Raw genomic sequence first — 22353 nt, forward strand, 5'->3', positions numbered from 1 at the left:
CTTCTCGGTCTCTTGTTAGCCACTTCATTATAAATGATCCCTTTTCACTAATCAAGTCATCTAAGCATTATAGTTAACATGGAATCTCCCATTTAAAAAATCACCTCTTTGATTTTATTGTGACCAAACATGGATGACTACGAAATTAATCATTTTAATAAGTCTCCCACCTCTAAATTTGACACGTACTCCTTACATACAAAGGTAACTTTGGAGTTATTTTTCTCATTGGTTGATAGATGGATCCTCAAAAATCTTAGAGCATGTTTATAATAAAACTGTGTAAACTTTACTTGGAAATGTATTTAGATAAATCAAGATATTAGAGAGAGTATTATGAATTTTGAAAAATTGAAAAAAGATTAAGCAGACGATTAAGCAAGCTACAATATCAAAGTCTTAATTTTTTTGGTTGTGGCAACGAGCAAGTTAATATTTCAGTATATATGCAAGGGGAGTTCTTGGGAGGGACACGTGTCACGGTCTAGAGGTTTTCAACGCATGAAGGACCAAGGATGATCCAAGAAGACCGAGCGAGCCTTGAAGCTTCTATGGACTTAGTGTTTCTTGTGTACTCTAGAATATTCTTAAAGGCAATATGAGAAATGTATACTATTATAGAGTGTTTTTGTAATTAATGTGGGTAGTCAATAGATTAGGCCTAATTCCCTAGAAAACCCCCAACTTTAGGTCAAGTCTCAAATTTGCCCCGAACTTTTTTTGTCTCAGAAAAAATCCCAAACTTTAAGTCTAATCCCAAATCTACCCTAAATTTTGTTTTGTGTAAAAAAAATCACTAAAATTCAATTTATTTTCAAAAATATACATTCGTGATCTAGTCCCAACTTAACGTGGTACTCCCACGTCGATAACAAATCCACATCAACAAAATAACGGGGCTTTTTTTTAGACAAAGAAAAGTTTGGGGCAAATTTGGACTGAACCTAAAAATTGGGTGTTTTTTTAAATTAAAAAAAGTTTTTTGGGGTAGATTTGTTATCGTCCCTAACTTTCATATCCTAGAATGGTTTTATTTTGGAGAATTTCAACAAGTTTTGTTGGGTTGAATTTGTTATTGAAGTGGAAATGCGAAGTCGGTTTATACCTATTGCTTTATTACTTTGATGATGTGGATTTGTTATCGACGTGAAAGTGCCATGTCAAGTTGGGACTGAATCACATGGGTATATTTTTTAAAATAAATTGAAATTTGCTTTTTCTTTTACACAAAACAAAATTTGGTACAGATTTGGGATTGAACTTAAATTTTGAGGTTTTTTCTGAGACAAAAAAAAGTTCGAGACAGATTTAGGACTTGACCAAAAGTTGGGGGTTTTTTAGGAAATTCATCCCAATAAATTGGGAGATAAAACCTCCACCTTTTGATTAAGGAGAGATGTACAGTAGTCGGTAGATTGAGAGATAAAACCTTCACCTTTTGATTAAGAGGAGATGTACCGTTGTATAGGGGTCTGCTCCCCTCGTTTATATCATCAAGCAAATAATAAAAATAAGCTTATCTTTAAGAGTTTCTCTATCTAGGATAGTTGTGTGTGGTGAGTAAAGCCCATGCCACGTGTCATCTTCCCAAAAACTTTCTCTCCACTCTTTCTTTTTCCATTTTTTCTCAACCCTCGTTGCCCCACTTATTTTTTCTTTTTATATTCTTTCTCAATTTTCCAGTTATCTTTCTTTTCTTTTTTATTTATTATTTTCTTTTTCAAATCATCAGTATTTATAAGATTTATCAAATGTTTTCACAATCATAATTCATAAGTTCACACAAACAACAATATGATTAAAAGTTTGGTTTGGCGTGTGGTGTTGAAATATTTAATTTTGCAAGAAAAAATAATTAGTGCATAATTTTATAAGTTTAGCGTAGTTTATTCAACAAGCTAAAAAAGTATACATGATTATGGACTTATTATTACTCACAAAATTAGTATTAAAATTTGTTGATGATACGAGCATCATCTTATTTTTTCTTTTTATATTCTTTCTCAATTTTCCAGTTATCTTTCTTTTCTTTTTTCTTTTTTATTTTCTTTTTCAAATCATCAGTATTTATAAGATTTATCAAATGTTTTCACAATCATAATTCATAAGTTCACACAAACAGCAATACGATTAAAAGTTTGGTTTGGCGTATGGTGTTGAAATATTTAATTTTGTAAGAAAAAATAATTAGTGCATAATTTTATAAGTTTAGTGTAGTTTATTCAACAAGCTAAAAAAGTATATACATGATTATGGACTTATTATTACTCACAAAATTAGTATTAAAATTTGTTGATGATAAGCGCATCATGTTCTAGTCATATATACAAAATGAAAAGGGCGATGTTTCCTCAATTTACCCACACAACATTACTTTGTTTTTAACTCAGTATTAATTAAACATCAATATCAATATTGGTATATTATCCCATTTGGAAGATATCAAAATAGAAAGAGAGAGGAAAAGAAAAGACAACAAGGAGGGACAGTAACGGATACTATTAGTCAAACAAGTCCGATAACAGAATAAAAACTTATCCTCTCTAGCTGAGCTGTGCATGAACACTTTCATGACTTGCTACGGGGATACATCTGCCTATGCATGCAGCAAGATGCCTCAATGCAAATTATGCCCTGGTTTTTTCTAGAGTGTATTCGCTTGCAACAAGAATAAAGAGCTGCTCATTACTTTTTGGATAACATGGATCACATGCTTGAATTCAAGGATCGATTCAAGGAAATAGGATGGTTCATTTGTCAACTCTATCCTTTCCCTTCAATGCCTACCCGTGTCCTTCGCTAGGCCAAAATTTGGATGGGCTATAAAGGTCTGAAGCCCCAATGTTCGGCTTAGGGATGGGCCAAAATTTGGGCAATAGCCTTCTTGACCCGGCCCATGGTCACCCCTATCAAGGACAGATCTCGAGTTTGAGTTATGTTGTCTCCAACTCTTCGAGCCACTCTTAAAAGTCACGGACTTGTGTGACTTTGTAATTAATCCGTATAGTCAAAATTGGGAGGAGCGTAACACTCTAGTCAGTTATCAGTTGACATTTGGTACTTTAATTGCTATTAAAAAAGAATCTTGAGTAACAAGTGTTCCGGGGCACCTGTTAAACACATACTTAAGGAAATTGGTTATTTTCAATGCGGTGCTTTCTCGTGTTATGTATAATCAGTGCATTAGAAATAAAAAAATTCTTCTTCATAAAGGACGTTTACATAATATCTCGGGAGCACTTGTTAATATAGAAACCATTTAAAATGCTAGTAATTCGAATGAACTCCATTCATACTCGAGTTTTATAAAGTCTGATCTCCACTAGATATGATATAATACAGTCATTTTTGGAATTTAAAATTTAGGACATGCATCTAAAACAATTCGTAGATATCAAACTTTCTACAGGATGTAAACGAAATGAGGACCCTCCTGTAAAAGTTGCTATGAGTAAGGCAATCCAATGTCTAGTGATACATACAACCAAAGCATCGTGAACTTTGCTCCTCAATGAGCACTATAAGAGATTAATGGCCGACCGACAGCTGTCTATTCCGTAAGAAGATTAGAGAAGATAGTAATCACAAATCAAGGACCGAGTAAAGAGCTGTCGACGCCATTGGAGATCCGAACATAATGCATTCATGAGCTCCAATCCTGTTCGTCTTAGATTGGCGTGCATCTTTTTGATCTAATCATATTGGCTCAATCATCATTTTGCATTAGAAGCCTCCTTTTGCAATCACAATCATGAGTGTGAACGCCGTACAATCACTGATTGAAGATATCTAAGGTGTTTCGCATTTTGCAATCACCCAAACCTAACCTATTTAACTGATCTAGCTCGCACACCTCCTACTTAAAACTTGATCAACGGGTGAGCGGCCCGAGGGCTCAACCATAAATGGACGAGTTCGGCTGAATTTCTTAAGTTTGAGAAATAGAATTCGATGCCAGGTAAGTGCGCAAGCAGGACTTCGGCAAGGGGTTGGAGGCTTGGCCTCCCCATATATATTTTGACAGAGATTATAAGTTATATGTTTTTTTGATATTTCAATTTGATATTTACCAGTGAGCAGAATCAGGATATAATAAGCCCAAATTTCTAATGTGAGAGAGAAAAATAGTATAAAACCCATAGATAAAGTGACAATATAATCCGACCAAAACAAAAAGTGACAACATAAAATAACACTAAACTCTAAACTTTGAACACAAACGATCATTTCAAAAGAAAGGTGACTTGCCTAGGCCCGACCAATGAGCATTCCGCCTACTCCTGGGGAAACTTTGAATACGAACCTAAAAAGAACGATTTGCTCTTTATCGAATAACATAAGGAAAATGACATAAATGGTTCTTGAACTTTGACTCAATGTGCAATGTGGTCCATGAACTTTGACTCAATGTGCAATGTGGTCCATGAACTTTTAATTTGTTCAATGTTGTCTCTAAACCTTAGCACAATGTGCAATACTGTCCCTGAACTTTTAATTTATTCAATATGGTCCTTAAACTTTTGGTAAATGTTCAAATTAGTCCATGGACTATATGAAGATGTTCGATGTTTGTCTCTAAACTTAAATTAATTGAAGGATAACATTGGATATTTTCATACAGTTTAGGAATCAGTTTAAACATTAATCAAAAGTTCAGGGACCATATTAAACAAATTAAAAGTTCGAGGACGACATTGCACGTTGAACTAAAGTTCATGGACCACATTGCATATTATACCAAAGTTTAGGGATCATTTGTGTCATTATCCCAATAACATATGACACATTATAATATCTAAAAGATACCCTTTTTACATTCTAGAACATTACTTTCTTCCTAGAAAGGGCCGGACCACTACTCTCTTTCCCGTTAGGTATCATGTGTTTCAATCTTTTGGTTTTTTTCATCACGAAGCCACCGTAGAAAGTAGGCCAAAGGAAAAAAAGAAAAGGTCACCATAAAAAAGTTCAAAAGGTAATTAAAAGATGAATATATCTTATAATAAGAGAACTCTTATGCTCATGCAATGCCAGTGCGCTCCGACCACGAAGATAAAAAGGAAGTAAAAGTTTCGTTCACCTCTTTAGGGCCGTGATGATTGCATGGAGGTTCAATCATTGGGGCCATTCAAGTGTCACATTTCTTCCAAGGTCCCACTTAGATCACGCCCCACATTTCACAGATGATGATTGAAATCTGCGTACGATTTTCACACTACTTTCGCGAATGATGATTGAGGTCTATCCCACATTTTTCCCCTCACTAGAAAGGACGCAATGTTTTGCTACATAGATCGGTCTAGATGCATTTATATTAACTGCTGACAAGAAAGACCCAGTTAACATTCCTGCAGATCCCTAACTCCTAAATGATCAATTCCTTGAAAACTCTAATTCTCCATGTATTGTCGTAGCAACCCTTTTGGCAGCAGATGGTGGCAACAGCAACGAGGCTAGTGGTGTTGGTGCGGTTGAAGGTTGAAGCTAGGATTAGGGTTTTGCCTTTTGATATGGGAGTTTCTAGTGGGTGAGGAATTTAAAGCAGTCATAGGAGTAATTCAAGAGGATGAATGATGTTTCTATAAAAATAAAGGCACAATGGTGACTGACACCAAATAAAATTATGGTCTAATACCAAATTCAGAATGCAAATTAATAGTTATATGAAAAGTAGAAGAAATACAAGTCGATTAGATTTGAGAAGTACGTAGAATTTTTGGAATCACCATGTAGACTACAATATTAATCGAAAAAGCTAGGGCATCGAAAAAAAAATTGGAACATCTTTTTTTGTTTAGTTGCATAACAAATGCTTTACGGACTAGGGAGAGACATTCTTTTCTCAACAAAATATTGTTACTTGAAAAAGGAAAGTGCATCGTGAAATCTTAAATATTTTATATGGAATATGACCAAGTCTTAGATCTTTTTGATTGGTGCAATCAGGTTGTAAATATTTTTCTAAAAAATGCAATCAAGTCTTTTCATGAATAGTAAAAAGTAATTGCATAGGTGGCACTTGAAATTTGCATTCGCGATAGCTTTAAATTGCACTTTTCAATATATGTTTAGTATTTGATTGTGCTTGTGAGGAAAGAGTTAAGATCCGATTGCATCACTTGAAAAACTTGTAACTTGATTGAACCAAATAAAAACTTGAAATTTACATGGTATTCCTTACATAAGATTTGATATTTTATCCAATTTTCCTTGTTTAAAAGAACTTTTGGACTAGAGGGGCTGAAACACCACGACCCTCTAGATACGTTAATTACCACATCGCTTAGCATATTAATTTAGTAAATCTGTTTTATTTTACCTAATGTTACTCAATTGAATTTGAATCGTGAGAGAGAGAGAGAGAGAGAGAGAGAGAGAGAGAGAGAGAGAGAGAGAGATTAGTGGATGTGCGGCCGGTGGAAAGTGCGATCATCTTGCCAGATTCCACTTGAACTTGCCGGGCACGTGGCTTACAGATCAACCGCTAAAAAATTAGGGAGTGATGGAAGGTGCGTACAAGACAACTGCGAGAAGGAGACAAACATGCTTTGAAATTTTGATTTGATCGTCAGCTAAGTGAAGCTATCATAAAAATCCGTGATCCGCGTCGGATCGAGTGCTCTTCCTTTCGGTTGTCTTTCGTTCTTCCCTTTGATTGCATCATCGCTAGCGTCAGTCCCGTGGAGTTTCATCGCTATCTTTTTGTTTCTGGTTCCTATCATTTGGTCGATCTTAACTTGTTTTCGTATGCGCATGTTTGTCCTTGGGAGGAGGGAAATGAAAGTATTTGTGCATATACGACCGCAGTGAGCCTCGTATATTCTTGAAATATTATTCACTTAAACTTTGTAATCTACGCGTCACTTGTTCGTTGAAGCATGCATGCATGTTTGTCATGGTACGATTAAATCTCGCGTCGAGAAACATAAACTAGATATCTTCACTCGAGAAATCATTAGGATAAAGTTTAAGTCTGAGCTTGTCAATATCATGAAAAGGGAATGTAAGTCCGAGCCCGTTAACATATTCAAATTGACGTAAATTCACTCAAAAGTTTAGTTGCAGAAAGTGAGAAGAAACCATCCGCCACCTCAATTAAAGAGTCAGAACTGAGACGCAATAGAAATCCCATACGTATGTATGGAGATATCGTCAATAAGAAGCCAAGTCTAAGTCCCTTAACATATGAAGTTGAGCTGCCTTCACTTAAAAATTTAAGTTAATGAGTTATGACTAATAAAAATATCTTAACAGCTCCGTCTTATCTCATATGTTCGATTTGAGGTGTCTTTTCGCCTAGTACCTTCATACGTGCACCTTCACACAAACCAATCACGTAGTTATGACGCGAGAGTGACCTAGATGTCATCTAAATTTTGCGTTTTGAATTTGGAAAGTATCTCTCATAGGCCGACTTGTGACATGACTGCCGTCCAAAATACTCTCTTTTGCCTCACACTTGCTTTTCCCGCAATCGAAGGATATGAGTTCGAGGCCCAACGAAGGGAGGATGCGGTTCACACGATCTTATCAGACCCCAAACACCACCAACACAGGAGAAAAAGAATTCGAATGTTGTGCGTGTGACAATCTGTCCCGGTTACTTGTAAAAAGCACAGGCAATACCCACACAAACATGAATGTGCATTTCATTTCATGCCGCGTCCCAAATTCCTTTGTATCAAAGCCATTACGAAATAAGAATGAAATTCCAAACTCTTTTGTAGTGAGTAAGTTGAGTGGTCCACACATGCCTGCTCGATATTATACATCCATTCATATCCGGCGAGAGCTGCGACACCCTCGCCTGTGGCCAACAACCTCTGTCGGCCATCGCCGAGGCCCTGACTATCAGCGGAGGGAAATAGGAAAACAAGAAAAAAATTAAAAAAATCATTCACGTCAGCGCCAACAATGCCATGTAAGACAATCGGCGATAACTGGACCGCCACATTAGCGATTTCCTAGCTAGAATTTGCTGAAATGACTACATTGGAATCGTTAAAAGTTTAGGGCTAAACTAGCCAAATTAAAAAGTTTAGGACTTTCTCCCTCCCAAATTCCATATCTAATCGCTCGATAGATACTTTTTCATTCTTTTCTACCAACAATTTGGGCCATTGACCTATTCAGCTGAACGTCATGCACAAGAATGCACGACTAAGTGCAATGGTTCGTTCTTTTCCACCAAAACTCTGGGCATATCTGATCTATCTAGCTAAATGACATGCACACGACCGGTTAAGTTTTGCACTATTCACTTAGGAAGAAAAATGGTAAAAAAGTTTATCTCGATCACGTTTTGAGGAAAGGTAGTCAGCAAATTTGCCTCTTCTACGGAAGTGGCTGTTTCTGGTTTGGCAGAAAGCAGGGTGAGATATTTATGGACAATCCAAAATGGGAAAGAAAGTGTAAAACATGTTCTCGTTTCAATCCGAAATTATGGCTTGAGTATACTACTTACTTCCTTGATATGAGATTCTTATCGCCGGCAAAAGCTTCAAAAAGTGAACTTGCTCAAACCCAGGAACCAAGATTTTCTGGGTTGGTTTACCAGAAATACGAGTTGAGCTACTCTCTCGTCGAAAATGGTAATCCGGAAAGAAGTATCTTGTGTCGAAAGGCTGAGTTCTTGCGCGAAAACGATCGCTCCTAGGCGCAAAGATCAGGGACCCATAACATCCAGTTCTGATATTGGAATAAAGTTGATCAAGCGAGCAAGCAACTGTCGATTCTAATGGCGGCGATCTAAGAATTATCCTTTTCTTTTCCCCTTTTTTCCCTCTAATCCCGGCACGCATCCCACAAAGCCTTGGCAAAGTTTAGTTAGGTCCCCGCAAAGGTACCGATTATAGGAATTAAAAGGTAAGAAAAAAGTGCTTATTTTGTGTTAAGCAGGATTAAGAAGGCAAAGGTGATGGTCACGTATGGAGAAAACATGCTACCACAAGAAGAAATTCCTTAAGGAGCAGAATGGGGAAGTGCCTAGTAGACCTAGAAAGCGCTGTCGATACTACGTATATAATTTGCAAGCAGACATTGATTTTCTAATGGAATAAAGATAGTTCTTGGGGCACGTCTCAACTCAACCCTGCTTGTGGCCTTTTTTCTTTTCTGTACCGTCAAGATAAATGATGAAAATTCAATTAAATAAATTAGTTAATTTTAAACTTGTTTGTGTAAGAAGTTTTTAAACAACTGTATTATCTCCGTCTTTAATTAGAGGAAAATTGCTTAGACCTTACTTTTAATTAACGAGTTGCATACTTTTACCTAACCCCTATATAAATGACATGTAAACTTAGGATAAAAAGACGCCGTACAAATTTGAAATGAACACTCAAAGCTAAACCAAATCAATGTGACCATATATTTCTCTACTATCTTCTCTCTCCCCCACCCCTGGAATGGTGTCCTCGGCCACCCCACCGACATGTACCCGTCGTCTCCTGCCACATCGGTAGCCGGCGCCCCCCCGCCCCCGCCCCCGCCCCCTCTATCTTGCTCTCTCGCAAGCGTGCTCCCGCGCAAGGATCGGGTTTCGAAGCGCAGAGGCCTCCACCGCGACCTCGGTGGAGAGATTCGGCCTTCAACCTCAGGCAACCTCAAATCTGAGGTCATCCGAAATCGTATAGAGGTTTCGCGACCTCTCAATTGCTATGAGATAGAGAGAGAGAGAGACGTTTGAAAGCAACGGCGACGAATCAAACATGGTTGGTGACAGCAGTGGCACAATTTGAGGAGAAGGATGCGGGCGTACATTTTTCTTTTCTAAAATCGAGTTATTTAGGTTAAAAGTTCGTTTAAAATAATTCGTCAGTCAGATTAGGGATAAGCAGTTCCAGATTTCATACAGGTTCCACTAAAACCTGAAACTTACCGTGCATACATTGAAACCGAGAACCTATCATGTCATAGGTTCTAGGGTCTACCTAAGTTCTACCCGTATTATTAATTGAACGATTATAGTAAATCATCACCTTTAATGATCACCACTTCCACTTACCACAACTTATATTTAGATACACGAAAAATATGAATTATTAAACAATGAAAGCTCAGACTAGTCCAACGCTATAGAATACTATAGGATCGCATAAAGACATAAATAAAAAAAACAAAAACTTATTTTATGTTTCATATTCCACTTACCTAAAATTCGAAACCTATTCGTCGAAATAAGTACCCTAATTTTTTGAACCAAGAACCTACTGGAACTTGAAAGTTCCCGTCAGTTCGGTTCTCAAGTTTCGAATTTTATCTTGGAACCATGCTCTAATCAGAAGAATGGCACGACCAAGAATGGAAGGAAACACGACCCCCTTTTTCAAGACTTATTGGTTCTTAGTAGTACAAATCCATTTCATGAGCAAAGACACGACTAAAGTGCGGAAAAGGGTTAAAACGTCACGCGACCCTACTGAACAGAACAGTGGTCCACCGGGGCGTGATGCGTCAACCCGAACAGCGGTCCAAATGCTATTTGTCACGTTTAGGCCCCTCGATTTCCGCGCATGATCACCCGACAAAAAATTACCAATTTCTGCATTTAACCTTTTCCCCTCAAACATTCTGCAAAAATGCAAATATATCACAAAAAGGTGAAAACAACAGCACTTCGCTATCACAATTTTTTAATTAAAAAAAAAAGATCTTCGCTATCCATGCCTATCAACACTACCGCATGATATCACCAGCTATATGTGTTTACCAAATTGCATGCGAATTAAAGTGTACATTGCTTTTTAAGGTTGGGATTTTCTTGGGACCCATGCGGCTGAACAAGGGATAATATTTATTTATGAAACTGAAAGATCTAGAGTTAATTAAGCATTTTGTTAGGCACCTATCACACCGAAAAGCAACGTATATAATTTGCATAATTAACACCACCGACATACCACTCAGCTCACTTATTTTGATCGATTGACAAGATGGAAGGACGAGTTTATGATACCGACCTCTGCTCCTAATTTTCGGGTCATCGTGAGCTGATTTTCACTTCCTTTAGAAAAAACGGAAGACTGAGACTAATCAACCCGATAACTTCTAAATCGCGACCGCACTTAAAAAAAAATAAGAGAGCGCTCCTACAATATCACGTTACAAATCACAAGAATAATGCTGAGTATCTTGAGGTTGGTTTTGAACATGGGACTTTCATCGGATTGTAAATATAACTCAATTGTTTGAAGGCTCGTTTAGTTAGCAGATGGTCACTCAGTACACCAAGTTAATTAGTAGATTAATCTTAAATCCATGATGCATTATTCAAATGGCAATTTGGGCTTGGCTCCAGCTCCACTTGCAAATCTTTTACCAGAACATGTCACGTCCACTAATTAGGAGAGAGAATTTTGCGAGAGAAAAACCTCCTGTCAAGAAGGAACTCTATATATAGTGGTCGTGAGGGGAGACAGACATACATGTGAATGATTCATCCTTCATCGAAAGAAACTGAGCAAAACAAAATCAAAGCCAAATCGAAGAAGATATGGAGGAGGGAGATCAGAAGCACGGCACGAAGCAAAAAGGAGGGATGGTCACAATGCCCTTCATCTTTGGTAGATCTTCTTCTTCTCCTTCTTCTTCCTTACTGAGGCTTATCTACGAAGGACTCTTACTATATGCTTTCTTGGGTGATTATTGATACGTGGGGCAGCGAATGAAGTGTGCGATAAGTTGGCTGTGGTGGGATTCAACGCCAACATGATAAATTACTTGACCACCAAGCTCCACATGCCGATGACCAAAGCTGCCAACACTCTCACCAACTTCGGTGGCACCGCCAGTTTGACGCCGCTGCTCGGGGCTTACATCGCAGACGCCTATGCCGGCCGTTTCTGGACCATTACGGTCGCTTCCGTCATCTACGTCGTGGTATGCATACATATATCTAACCTCTTACGACCCCCCCCCCCCCCCTCTCTCTCTCTCTCTCTCTCTCTGTCTCTGTCTCTGTCTCTCAACTGGTCTATCTGGACTCAACATGGGAATAGCGGATTAAAGAATTCTGATGGACGTCGAGTCTGCACGCTGACGGTAGGGAGAATTTCTGTTGTGAGAGACTGGGAAAATTCATGCCTGGGCATGAGCGATAGAGACAGCAGTGCTATTATCGAATGATGATGAGTGGCCGCTTTTGTCCTCTTTTGTTTAGTAGATAATAATCAAATATAATGTGCTAATTCACTTTAATTTCTTGTTGAACTGAAGAACATCATCTGGGGTCGACTGAACTCAGTCTAGGGTCCATCAACTTCCAAGGATAAGAGACGTGCTACAAATGCAAAGTAACCATATAATAAGTAGAAAGAAAGCAATGTAATCTAGCTTCCAAAAGGCGGACGACATGTACTCGAATCTCACTTTCTTTTATGTAATTTAGCACTGAATTTCATTTTCGGTATGTTGGACTTTACGTATAAGTTGCACCTTAATTACTAATTATCTCCTTGCTAATTTGCTCGTTAAATTAAAATCACATACAGGGAATGACACTCTTGACCTTGTCAGCCGTGATCCCCCAACTCCTGCCGCCTCCATGCAACCCATCTGCCTCGTCACTGCCGTGCCAAGAAGCCAACGGAGGCCAGCTCGCAGTACTATACATGGCTCTCCTGCTCGGGGCCATCGGGTCAGGTGGGATCCGGCCCTGTGTGGTCGCGTTTGGGGCCGACCAGTTCGACGAGACCGACCCGAAGCAATCTACCAAGACGTGGAAGTACTTCAACTGGTACTACTTCGTGATGGGGGTTTCGATACTGGTGGCGGTGACGGTGGTGGTATACGTGCAGGAGGATGTGGGGTGGGGCTTGGGGCTCGGGATCCCAACCGTGCTCATGTTCTTGTCAGTGATTGCATTGGTTTGTGGGCACCGATTGTACCGGATCCTCGACCCGGCGGGGAGCCCGTTTACCCGGCTGTTGCAGGTGTCAGTTGCCGCGTTTAGGAAGAGGAAGGTGAGTGTCAGTGGGGACAGGAAGGCGGTGGAGTTGTACCGCAACGATGAGCTCGACACGGCGATTTCCTTAGGCGGGAAGCTCGTGCACACCGAGCATATGAAGTGAGTCTCTCTCTCACACACAAATGTTATTGCAGAAACTCGTTTCCATGAGTCAAGAAAGGATTCAAGTTATAGTGGATCACATCTGTTTGGTTAATAATCCCAGCACTCAAACGAACCATAAGATAAATATATTTGACTCATCTTTCGTATTGGTTGATGTTAGATTAGCGATGGAGATACATAGGTTCAAAGCCACAGGTATGATGAACGTAGTTAAGTCCACTGATATACGAAACATAGGTGAACACGTATATTTCTCATATTAGGTTAGTGACGTAGAATGCATATATTAGATGTGGGCGATGTTGGAGTCAATGATTGTTCGTATATATCTCTGACAATCTTCGTCGAATGCGATACCCTTCCAAAATTTTCACGTCCGGGCAAATTTCTTTTTCGTTTTTCTCTCGTTTAATAGGAAGGAGCGGATAAAGATAAACCCGTATGAAGATCATCTTCACCAGTCCACCGCATATCACCTTCTCTTTCCTTCACAGAAATGAAAAAGGAACAGAAGAAAAACTTTACGTGTTGGAAGCAACTATCGTGGTTGTCATTTCGGTGCAAGTACAAGGGTGACTCGATCACTTGTCGATATGCGCCCGAAATACCACATTCCGTGTTCCTTGTCACAGAGATCTGTGTCCTTTCGCCATTCTGTCTTCTGTACAGATACGGCTCCGTGCCGAGGTTTGCGTTTTCCAATGGCCCCTCGTGGCTAAGGAAACCTTAGTGCTCCGGGAACATCCTAGGACGTTGCCTGACTCCGATTTGCTGTCACAATAGGATTTATGCGTGTTCAGTATAACTCGGAGGCGACAAGAAGATGTCGAATTTCGATTACGTTTAATGCTACTCATTCAAATCTCAGAAATTTTCTGGTTCATAGAGGAAAAGGAGTGCTTAAAAAGAGAAATGCTAGATAAACTAATAAAGTAATTTACAAAATGTTGCGAATCAAATGAAGAGACGTCATATGAATGGATATATACAATGTACAGATTCCTTGATAAAGCGGCGTTCGTGACCCAAGAAGACGACCCGAAGTCGCCGAACCTGTGGAGGCTGAGCACGGTCCACCGGGTGGAGGAGCTCAAGTCCGTGATCCGCATGGGCCCGATCTGGGCCGCTGGGATCCTGCTCTTCACGGCGTATGCCCAGCAAAACACCTTCTCCATCCAACAGGCCAAGACCATGGACCGACGCCTCTCCAAGTCCTTCCAAGTGCCGTCCGGGTCGATGCTGGTGTTCACCATGATCAGCATGCTCACCACCATCGCCTTCTACGACCGTGTCTTCGTCCCAGTCGCCCGCCGGTTCACAGGCCTCGAGCGCGGCATCACCTTCCTCCACCGCATGGGGATTGGCTTCGCCATCTCGATCCTCGCCACTCTCGTCGCAGGTATATTGATCGGACCTCAAGATTTACCTATTGGGATCAGTTTCCTCTGGTTTACCTCATCCTTTGTAAGTGCATTGGTCGTAAGACACCTTGTTTCGTATCAATCAGTTCACTTGCTCTCCATAGGTCTGGTCGAAGTGAAGCGAAAGCAAGCCGCGTCGCAGCATGGCCTCACCGACTCTCCGCACTCGGTCATCCCCATCTCGGCCTTCTGGCTGGTGCCCCAGTACAGCCTCCACGGGATCGCGGAGGCCTTCATGTCGATCGGGCACCTCGAGTTCTTCTACGACCAGGCGCCGGAGAGCATGAGGAGCACCGCCACCGCGCTGTTCTGGACCACCATCTCGGCCGGCAACTACCTGAGCACCCTCCTGGTGAGCGTCGTCCACCGTTACACCGCGGGGGACGACGGTTCCAACTGGCTCCCCGACGACAACCTGAACAGGGGCAAGCTGGAGTACTTCTACTGGCTGCTCACTCTGCTGCAGGCCGTGAACTTCGTATACTACGTGTGTTGCGCCAAGTTCTACACGTTCAAGCCTGTTCAGGTCCATGGAATGGAAGGTGGTGACAAGTCAGAGGAAGATGAAGTCGAGCTTGCAAGCAGAGCTTAGCAGATAGCGTCTGGTGGTTGGACAAAATACCCTGGCTAAATTACAGTTTCAATCCTCTATGCTGTCTGAACTTCTTTTATTTTCCCCGTCCTTTAGCTTTCTGATTTCCTCAAGTTCAATTCGAGCAATCAAGCATTATACTCGGGGATCACATGGTTGATATTACGAATTATATGCAGCGATAGCTTTCTGATCTCCTCGAAAGGTTGCCGGTACGCATATTTTGCCGGGTTGTGTTTTCAATTAGTGATTAAAGTGCAACTGAGGACGATCGATGACCTATCCAAGTGTCGAATTTGACTTCAAGCCGAAAGTAAATGGATCTTGATTTACCTCGAAGTCTTGAGAACTTTGTAAAATATCAAACAATATGCAGTCATTAGAAGAAAATTAAGCGAAATTCTATATAATCGGAATGTCACCCTTGCTCGACGAGTGAAATTGAACGCAAACTTCTTCATGGAGATGATTGGAGTGTGATGAGAAGATCAAAACTTCCAGGAAAGCTTTTAAAATCTAAGATGGTTAATGAAATTAGGAAGCCTAATTAATCTGATTTGAATTTCAAATTCAAATTCAGACATAATCTATTCTAAATCAATCCGTCACCAACGATCTCCTTATTTTCATAATTTGGTGTGCTCTTCGTGATTTTTGACATCTTGATTGCTTAGGTGTTGATTGGTGCAACTGTATAGTTTGTGTTCGCTTTGATTCCTCCTGAATGCATCTTGATTATTTTCCACAAGAATGTCTAACTGTTTTAACTTGCGTGCTACTTTAGGAATGATCTGTTCCCGATATCCTAGCTATGTTATCCCTCGGTCCATGGATTCTCTAGACTCTATATTTAACTTTTGCACATACTTCGAGTCAACTGATCATGGCTACATGTTATATACTTCATTAAAACCGTGCTTACCGGGAACTCATAGTTGATAACCTCATTAGGCATTCTATCGATGGGCCTTGTGTCAATTGTACCGATGTGGCCTTCATGGTCGATGAGCTTGCTAGACATTTTACCGAATGGACCAAGGGGTTAAGTCACCATTGCCTAATTTGAGCAATTAACCTTTTTTGTGTGTTTGGATCCATATTTTGAATCCGGTGTCAACGGTCGTGCAATCTCTATGTGGGTCGTGCTATCCCTCCGCGATACAGGGGCAGTCTTTTGCCAATGGCAAAGAGTAAAGCTACCTCGTCCTTCGATAGTGTCATGCGGATAAAAGCTTTGAAACATGAAAGATTAGATCCTTGTTGCTCGAGTGCTCGAAGGTCAAGTTAAACATGTCCAACGTTATAAATTCTTTAGCATATCAATCTTGACACGGTGAGGCAGCGTTATTCGTTAATCTCCCACTCATGGCAAGTGCACTTTTTTTTTATTAGAATAGTAAGGACACTCAGTTCACAAAATCTTGCATATGTTCCTCCACCGTCTCTGCCTACCTCGAATCATTATAAAAAATTTCAAATAAGGACATAAAGTACTATCATTTCTTAAAAAAGAGCTCAGATTGACGCTGACACCAGCCTCCATTGTTGATATGGTTACATTTCTTTGAGCGCGGCCAAAATAAACAAGAGCTCTCTAGAGATCGACTGCCTCTGAAATCCTCTAGCAGATACCAGCGTGAGAGAAGTTAACGTCGCTCGAGAAGAAAATCGAAGAATCCGATAAAAGGAAGAACCATAAGAGCAAAGGAAAACCTTGACGGTGACCAACGACGAAGTTCGAGCTTGAAAAAGAACGGTGAAGAAAAGAAATAAATAAATATATTTATTTTTGAACAAAAACTCCTTTGATTAGTCGAAAAACTTGACTCATCGATATCTTATTTTAAGCTGATATGGTCACTTCGAACTTTCATTTGAAGCGGGATCACTTTGGGCAACGCCTATTTGGAATTTTTCCCACGCGAAGGGGGGACATGAACCCAAGTTCCTTGGGCCGACCGCAAGTCCCTCGGATTCGCCCACTTCCTCTTTCCTCCTCACGTTCCGTTGTTTCTCGAAAGTCTTGGTCCACTTTATTCCCTCTCCATTCACCAATTTCCAACCTTTATTCCTTCGACCCTTCCATATATGGGGTTGCCTTCAACGAAGAACCGTCGTCGCGATCACCATGGATGCAGCGCAGAGGAACCACCGCGGCCCCTCCAAGGACGCCGCGTCCGCGTCGCCGGCGCCGGCGGCGGCGACGCCTCTCTCGGGCGTCGCCGACGCGTTCGAGAAGCTGGCCGGCTCGCTGAGTGGTGACCGCTGGAGGAACGGCGGCGGGGGGATCCGGCTGGACGCTCTCTGCGACGCCTGCGGTCCCGTCTCGGTCCTGTTCGGTTGCCTCGGGATGGCCTTCAAGTTCGCCGAGCTGGAGTTCGTCTCCAAGGTGAGAGTCCTTCTCTTGCTCTCTCTTTCCCGGAATTGTCTCCTGCGGAATTTGGCTCTTGTTCCTGCTACTGCTAGTACGCGATCGTCATCGTGCGCGCGGTTTGATTCTTCGATTTCTTCGTAGTTGTGGTTTTCGTGCGAGGGTTCACCTGTCGGAGAGTGCCTGTTTTGCCTCGGTCTAGATGATCGGTGCTACTCGAATTCGATGCGCATGGACTGTTATGAATACAACTGACACTTTTGTTAGCTTTTCACTGCTATGACAAATAGGAAAAAGAGAGTGCACGTTTTGCCTCGGTCTATTTGATTGGTGCCTACTCGAACTCGATGCGCATTGACTGTTATGGCTACAGCTGACCCTTTTGTTAGCTTTTCACTGCTATGACAAATAGGGAAAAAAAAAGAGAAAAGAAAAGAAAAGGATTGACATGATTCCCCTGATTATCGGATTCGCCACCGGCATGATAAGGCAAGGCGGCAGTCATGGTCAATGGAAAGAAACGCGAGAGACTCTTGCCTGTAGCGAGGCCATCATCGGTGTCCCAGCATGTAGTGTTTGTTGCATTTCTCTCTGTCTTGATCGCTTCGTGTCTGAATTTGGCCATGAGCCACCATATCAACCGGATAACTATTGAGACAGAGTTCATAGCTACTCCTACTCTTGATTCCTGCTTAGTTTTCTACAATTTCCATGGCAATGGCGATTCTCTGCTAAAAGTTCACGTGCCCACATTCCCTGTTACCATGAGAAAATGCAATGCATCCCCTTTGTAGTCAACTCTCTTGCATCTGGTTGACATATTGAAGCCATCACGGTCTCAGTACTCGTGATTATCTTAGTTTCTTGTGGCTCTGGAATTATCATCCTTTTCTTTCCTTTGCATATGCAGATTGAGTTTGCTCGTTTTTATACTTTTATAGGGGTAGATTAACTTAGTTGTCCTTGAATAAGTGAGGTAAATGTTGGATGAACACCAGAGGGAAAAAAACAGAAGAAGAGGTTTGGTTGTTTTCTCTGGAATGTCTGTCCTGCAGTCCTGCTTTGCTGCTTGAATTTCCTGAACCTGCTATACCCTGAAAATATTGGCAGGGCATCAGCTACCTTTGCTTTAGATTTACACTTTCATGTCTTTTATGTTTTTTCATAGAATCAAACGCTTGACCTTTCTAACATGGGTTTCCAATTAATCAAGAGATGTACTTTAGGAGATTTGATACTCTAAATGAACTATTTATTGGAACTATGGACACCAATCTGATTCCCTCATGTTGAATTGATGACTAGCACAAAAAAACGTGTCATCTAAGTTCAACAATACCAGACGGTTGTATTAATTGTTTCAAAAATATAAATAGGCATCATTATAGATGTAAACATCAGAAGTAATTCCACACACTAAAGATGGCTTGTGCTTCTGCTTTTTTTTTTACTTTTTCAATTTTCTATTGAAGAATTAAAGTCTTTTTTCCTTGAGCCTTTCATGGTTAAACCTTTTTGTGAAAAAATATATGCACGGATTAAGATTTGGGCTCAACGCATGTATTTGTTTATGTTTTGGTTCACCTTTTACTTTGGGCTCTATTTGCTACACTAACCTTCAGTTTTGGATGGAGTGATAGAAAGGAAAAAAAAAGATTTAATTAATGATGAGGGAAAAGAAGAGAAATTATTTAATATGATTGAGTTTTGATGTTGTTTGGATGCTAGCAAGGGAAATGAAAGGGAAAAAATGCATTATGATGTAAAAGTCATTTTATGTATTTACAATAGATGTAATAAGAGTTTAAGAGGGATAGACGAATAGATCTTTTAATTACTACACGAATCCCTCGAAATCTCTTTGAAACAGCTTAAGCTTTTAGAACAATTGGCTATGGTCCCACAAAATCTTGCGTGGTATCAGAGCAGGAGGTCCTGAGTTCAAATCTTTCCAGGCTCCATTTGTCTCATCAATTAAATATTTCCACACTTAGTTCAAAAAGACCAGACTAAGCGTGAGGGGGAGTGTTAGAGTAATTAAATAATAAACCACGCCTTCATCTAACAGCTTAAGCTTTTAGAACAGTTGGCTGTGGTCCCACAAAATCTTACATATAAAATTGACGAGACCAATCTCTCCTAATCTCTCCTGATCTCTCCTAATCATTTCCCTTTATCTCTTTCCCTCCCTCCAAACATGATTGTGTTTATAGAACCCTTCTCTTCTCTCCCAGTTTCTCCTAACAAACAAAGTGGAAAGGAATGAATAACTAAGACCCTTTATTTCTCCATTTAGTAATTAATAACATGTCAAATTTATGCATATCTTGCTAGGTAGCCTCTAGCTAATTCGCAATTCATGAGCATCTATGACCAATAGCTGTGCCTAAATTTTTTTCGCGTCATCAGTGCTTTTAATACAGAGAAAAGCCATGTATCTGATGCTAACTTGCTTGACAGGTGTGTGATCTAATGGAGGCATCAAAAAAATATGGCACTTTAGAGAAAATAATTGATTTTGATGTTGCCAATTGCACGGTGAAGAAGCAAGGAAGCCACACGCGGAATCTTCGTCGGGTTAGGCTAGGTCTGGACCTCATCAGAGCTTTATTTGAGCAATTTCTGTCTTCTCAGTGAGTATGGCTTTTCTATTCTAGCTGTTTTATCTGGTTACCTGTTGAAACAGCATAGGATAATAAGATGGAGCTTACTTCAGATTCACATGCTATATATTGTTCCTCTTTTGAATCTATGGTGAAGTTTCACTCACTATTGTGTTCTGACCGCGGATGCTAAATTCCTCCTGTAATTTCTCAAATTTGAAGGAATCATATTATATGCAAGGAAAAGGCATAAATTAGGATTTTTCTATTGAATATTAAGAGGAGAAGGAATAAAGTTGGAGATATGGTTTACTTGCTTTTCTCGCGAGTGCTGTTTTTTTCATAACTTGATATGGCTATACGGGTGGAGGGTCCATTAGTAACACTAACTAAAGTCTCTTCAGCTTATCGAGATAGTTACTAAGCAAGCCATTTTCTATGTTTCCATGCTGAGCATCCTGCTTGATAGAGGTTGAATATCCATGTAGATAAAGCTCGGTGGCCTCCGCATTTATTGAACTTTACGTCTAGGTTTTCATCTGTGGACTTAACATTCCCTGACTACTCTCATTCCCAGTGACAACTCCTTGAAGGAAGCAGCTACCACAGCTTATTCCCAGGTTTGTGCACCATATCACTCATGGGCAGTCCGGACAGCAGTTTATACAGGAATGTATGCCCTCCCGTCAAGGGATCAGCTTCTGCTAAAGCTCAAGGAGAATGGTAATTTGTTTTGCATGATTGCATATTATAGGCATAGGACTGTAAAGTCTGCTACATCTGTTTTTATATGTTTTTTTTTCCTGAAAACAAATGCCTGCGAGTAAAATTCATTGAACGCAAGACTTTTGATGAATTAACAATATTTCAATGTATCTTTTATACAGACTGGTTTGAGGCCTAACCTCATAAATTTGAGTTGATGGATGGTTTGATGCTTTGAAATAGTCTAGTCTCTAATCTTCTTTCTTTTCGCTAGATAGTCTAATGACCAAGTTATGGATGATAATCTCTCTTGCCATTGTCAGAAACCTTTCCTGTTCAATTTTGTCGAAATGCTTCCGACCAAAAACAAAATCTGTTGAAATACTCAACCCAGGGATAGGAGTAACAACTAAGATGATTGCATGACGTACTTTTAGTTGCTTAAGCTTATCTGTGTTAAATCCAAAACCAAAACTTGCATTGCTTTATCATTTTAATGGCAAAATTATGAATCATGCTTGTGCGCTTGAGTCCAAAAGGCATTGCGGATGTGGTTTGGTGGTTCCGGAGTATGCTCGCAATAGAGACTTTTGCAGGAGTACAAACGACAACCCACAATCCTTTAATTAATATATTCTGCAAAACGTGAGTTGGAATCCAATCATTGGAAAATGCCAGTAAACCGCAAATGGTGTTCTTTCTCAAATCTGTCTGTCTTCCGTGGTTGCAGATCATAGTGCAGAAAAGAAGATGAGAAGGTACATCAACGCCTGTATCCCAGTGATCGAGTACATCGACAAGCTTTACCTATGTAGGAACATAACATTGGATTGGTGATCTAGTGTGTGTGCATGGACGGCAAACACATGATGGATCACAAAGTGGTAGCTACGCCAAACTCGTCATCAGCTCCAATAGAACCCAACCCGTGGAAGGGATCATTTAACACTTAGTCATTAGCGCAGGACGTACTTTCTTCTTGTATGTAATGGAACAACCATTTTCTTTTCGTTTTCCTCCTTGAGGCTGTAAGCCATTGTAGGAGGGGACTGCGTGGCCCAAACATCATCTTGCAGGAGCTCTGGTGCTCTACTAGCAAAAGGCCGTATCTTTTATGTTTTAGGGAATAATGCCCGCTAATACTCAATTACTCTTGAAATTCAGAACTTTACTGGGTACGTTTTCCATTCAAAAGTACTCGTAATTGGTCTTTCCGTTCGGGTGCTCTATCGTGATGCTGATTTGGGTGTGCGGCAATGGTGGAGACGCTCTCCCAACCGCCCTCAATTCGAATATTTTTTCTCTTTGAATCCGCCAATCACTGCCGAGCGCCGACCCTCGTCGGAGGCCTGGTCAGATTGGACAAGGGTTTCAATCGTGAGTTGTGACCAGGGTTGCTGTCTAAAGATCTCATCATGGGCGTCGTGCTCAAGCAACCCCCGCGAGGAGGGTTACCGGCGATACCATGAGGCCTCCTCTTAGAATAAGAAGGTCCATCGCGGGGAATGCTGCCAAATCAGCTGGCCGAAAGTAGAGCGGCCACCGGCGAAAGCCGGCGGACGCACGGGTGCGTGCCGAGCGGAGGCAAC

At 40.6% G+C, this 22353-nt stretch overlaps 2 protein-coding genes across 2 annotated transcripts; both read left to right on the top strand.

The window, feature by feature from the left end:
- The first annotated feature begins 11376 nt into the window (after nt 1-11376).
- Nucleotides 11377-15257, top strand: LOC115689784 (protein NRT1/ PTR FAMILY 3.1-like). The gene is made up of 5 exons (XM_030615936.2): nt 11377-11564; nt 11663-11880; nt 12492-13066; nt 14071-14471; nt 14598-15257. The coding sequence occupies exons 1-5, from the start codon at nt 11495-11497 to the stop codon at nt 15083-15085; spliced, it is 1752 nt and encodes a 583-aa protein (XP_030471796.1). The 5' UTR covers nt 11377-11494; the 3' UTR covers nt 15086-15257.
- Nucleotides 15258-17198: 1941 nt separating this feature from the next.
- LOC115689832 (ACD11 homolog protein-like) lies at nt 17199-21978 on the top strand. Its single transcript, XM_030615996.2, has 4 exons — nt 17199-17474; nt 19917-20089; nt 20637-20782; nt 21495-21978. The coding sequence occupies exons 1-4, from the start codon at nt 17214-17216 to the stop codon at nt 21599-21601; spliced, it is 687 nt and encodes a 228-aa protein (XP_030471856.1). The 5' UTR covers nt 17199-17213; the 3' UTR covers nt 21602-21978.
- The last annotated feature ends 375 nt before the right edge of the window (nt 21979-22353 follow it).

This window comes from Syzygium oleosum, unplaced genomic scaffold (assembly GCF_021117445.2).
Source record: "Syzygium oleosum isolate NSW1041296 unplaced genomic scaffold, Sole_v2.1 Sole_v2.03, whole genome shotgun sequence".
Lineage (NCBI taxonomy): Eukaryota > Viridiplantae > Streptophyta > Magnoliopsida > Myrtales > Myrtaceae > Syzygium > Syzygium oleosum.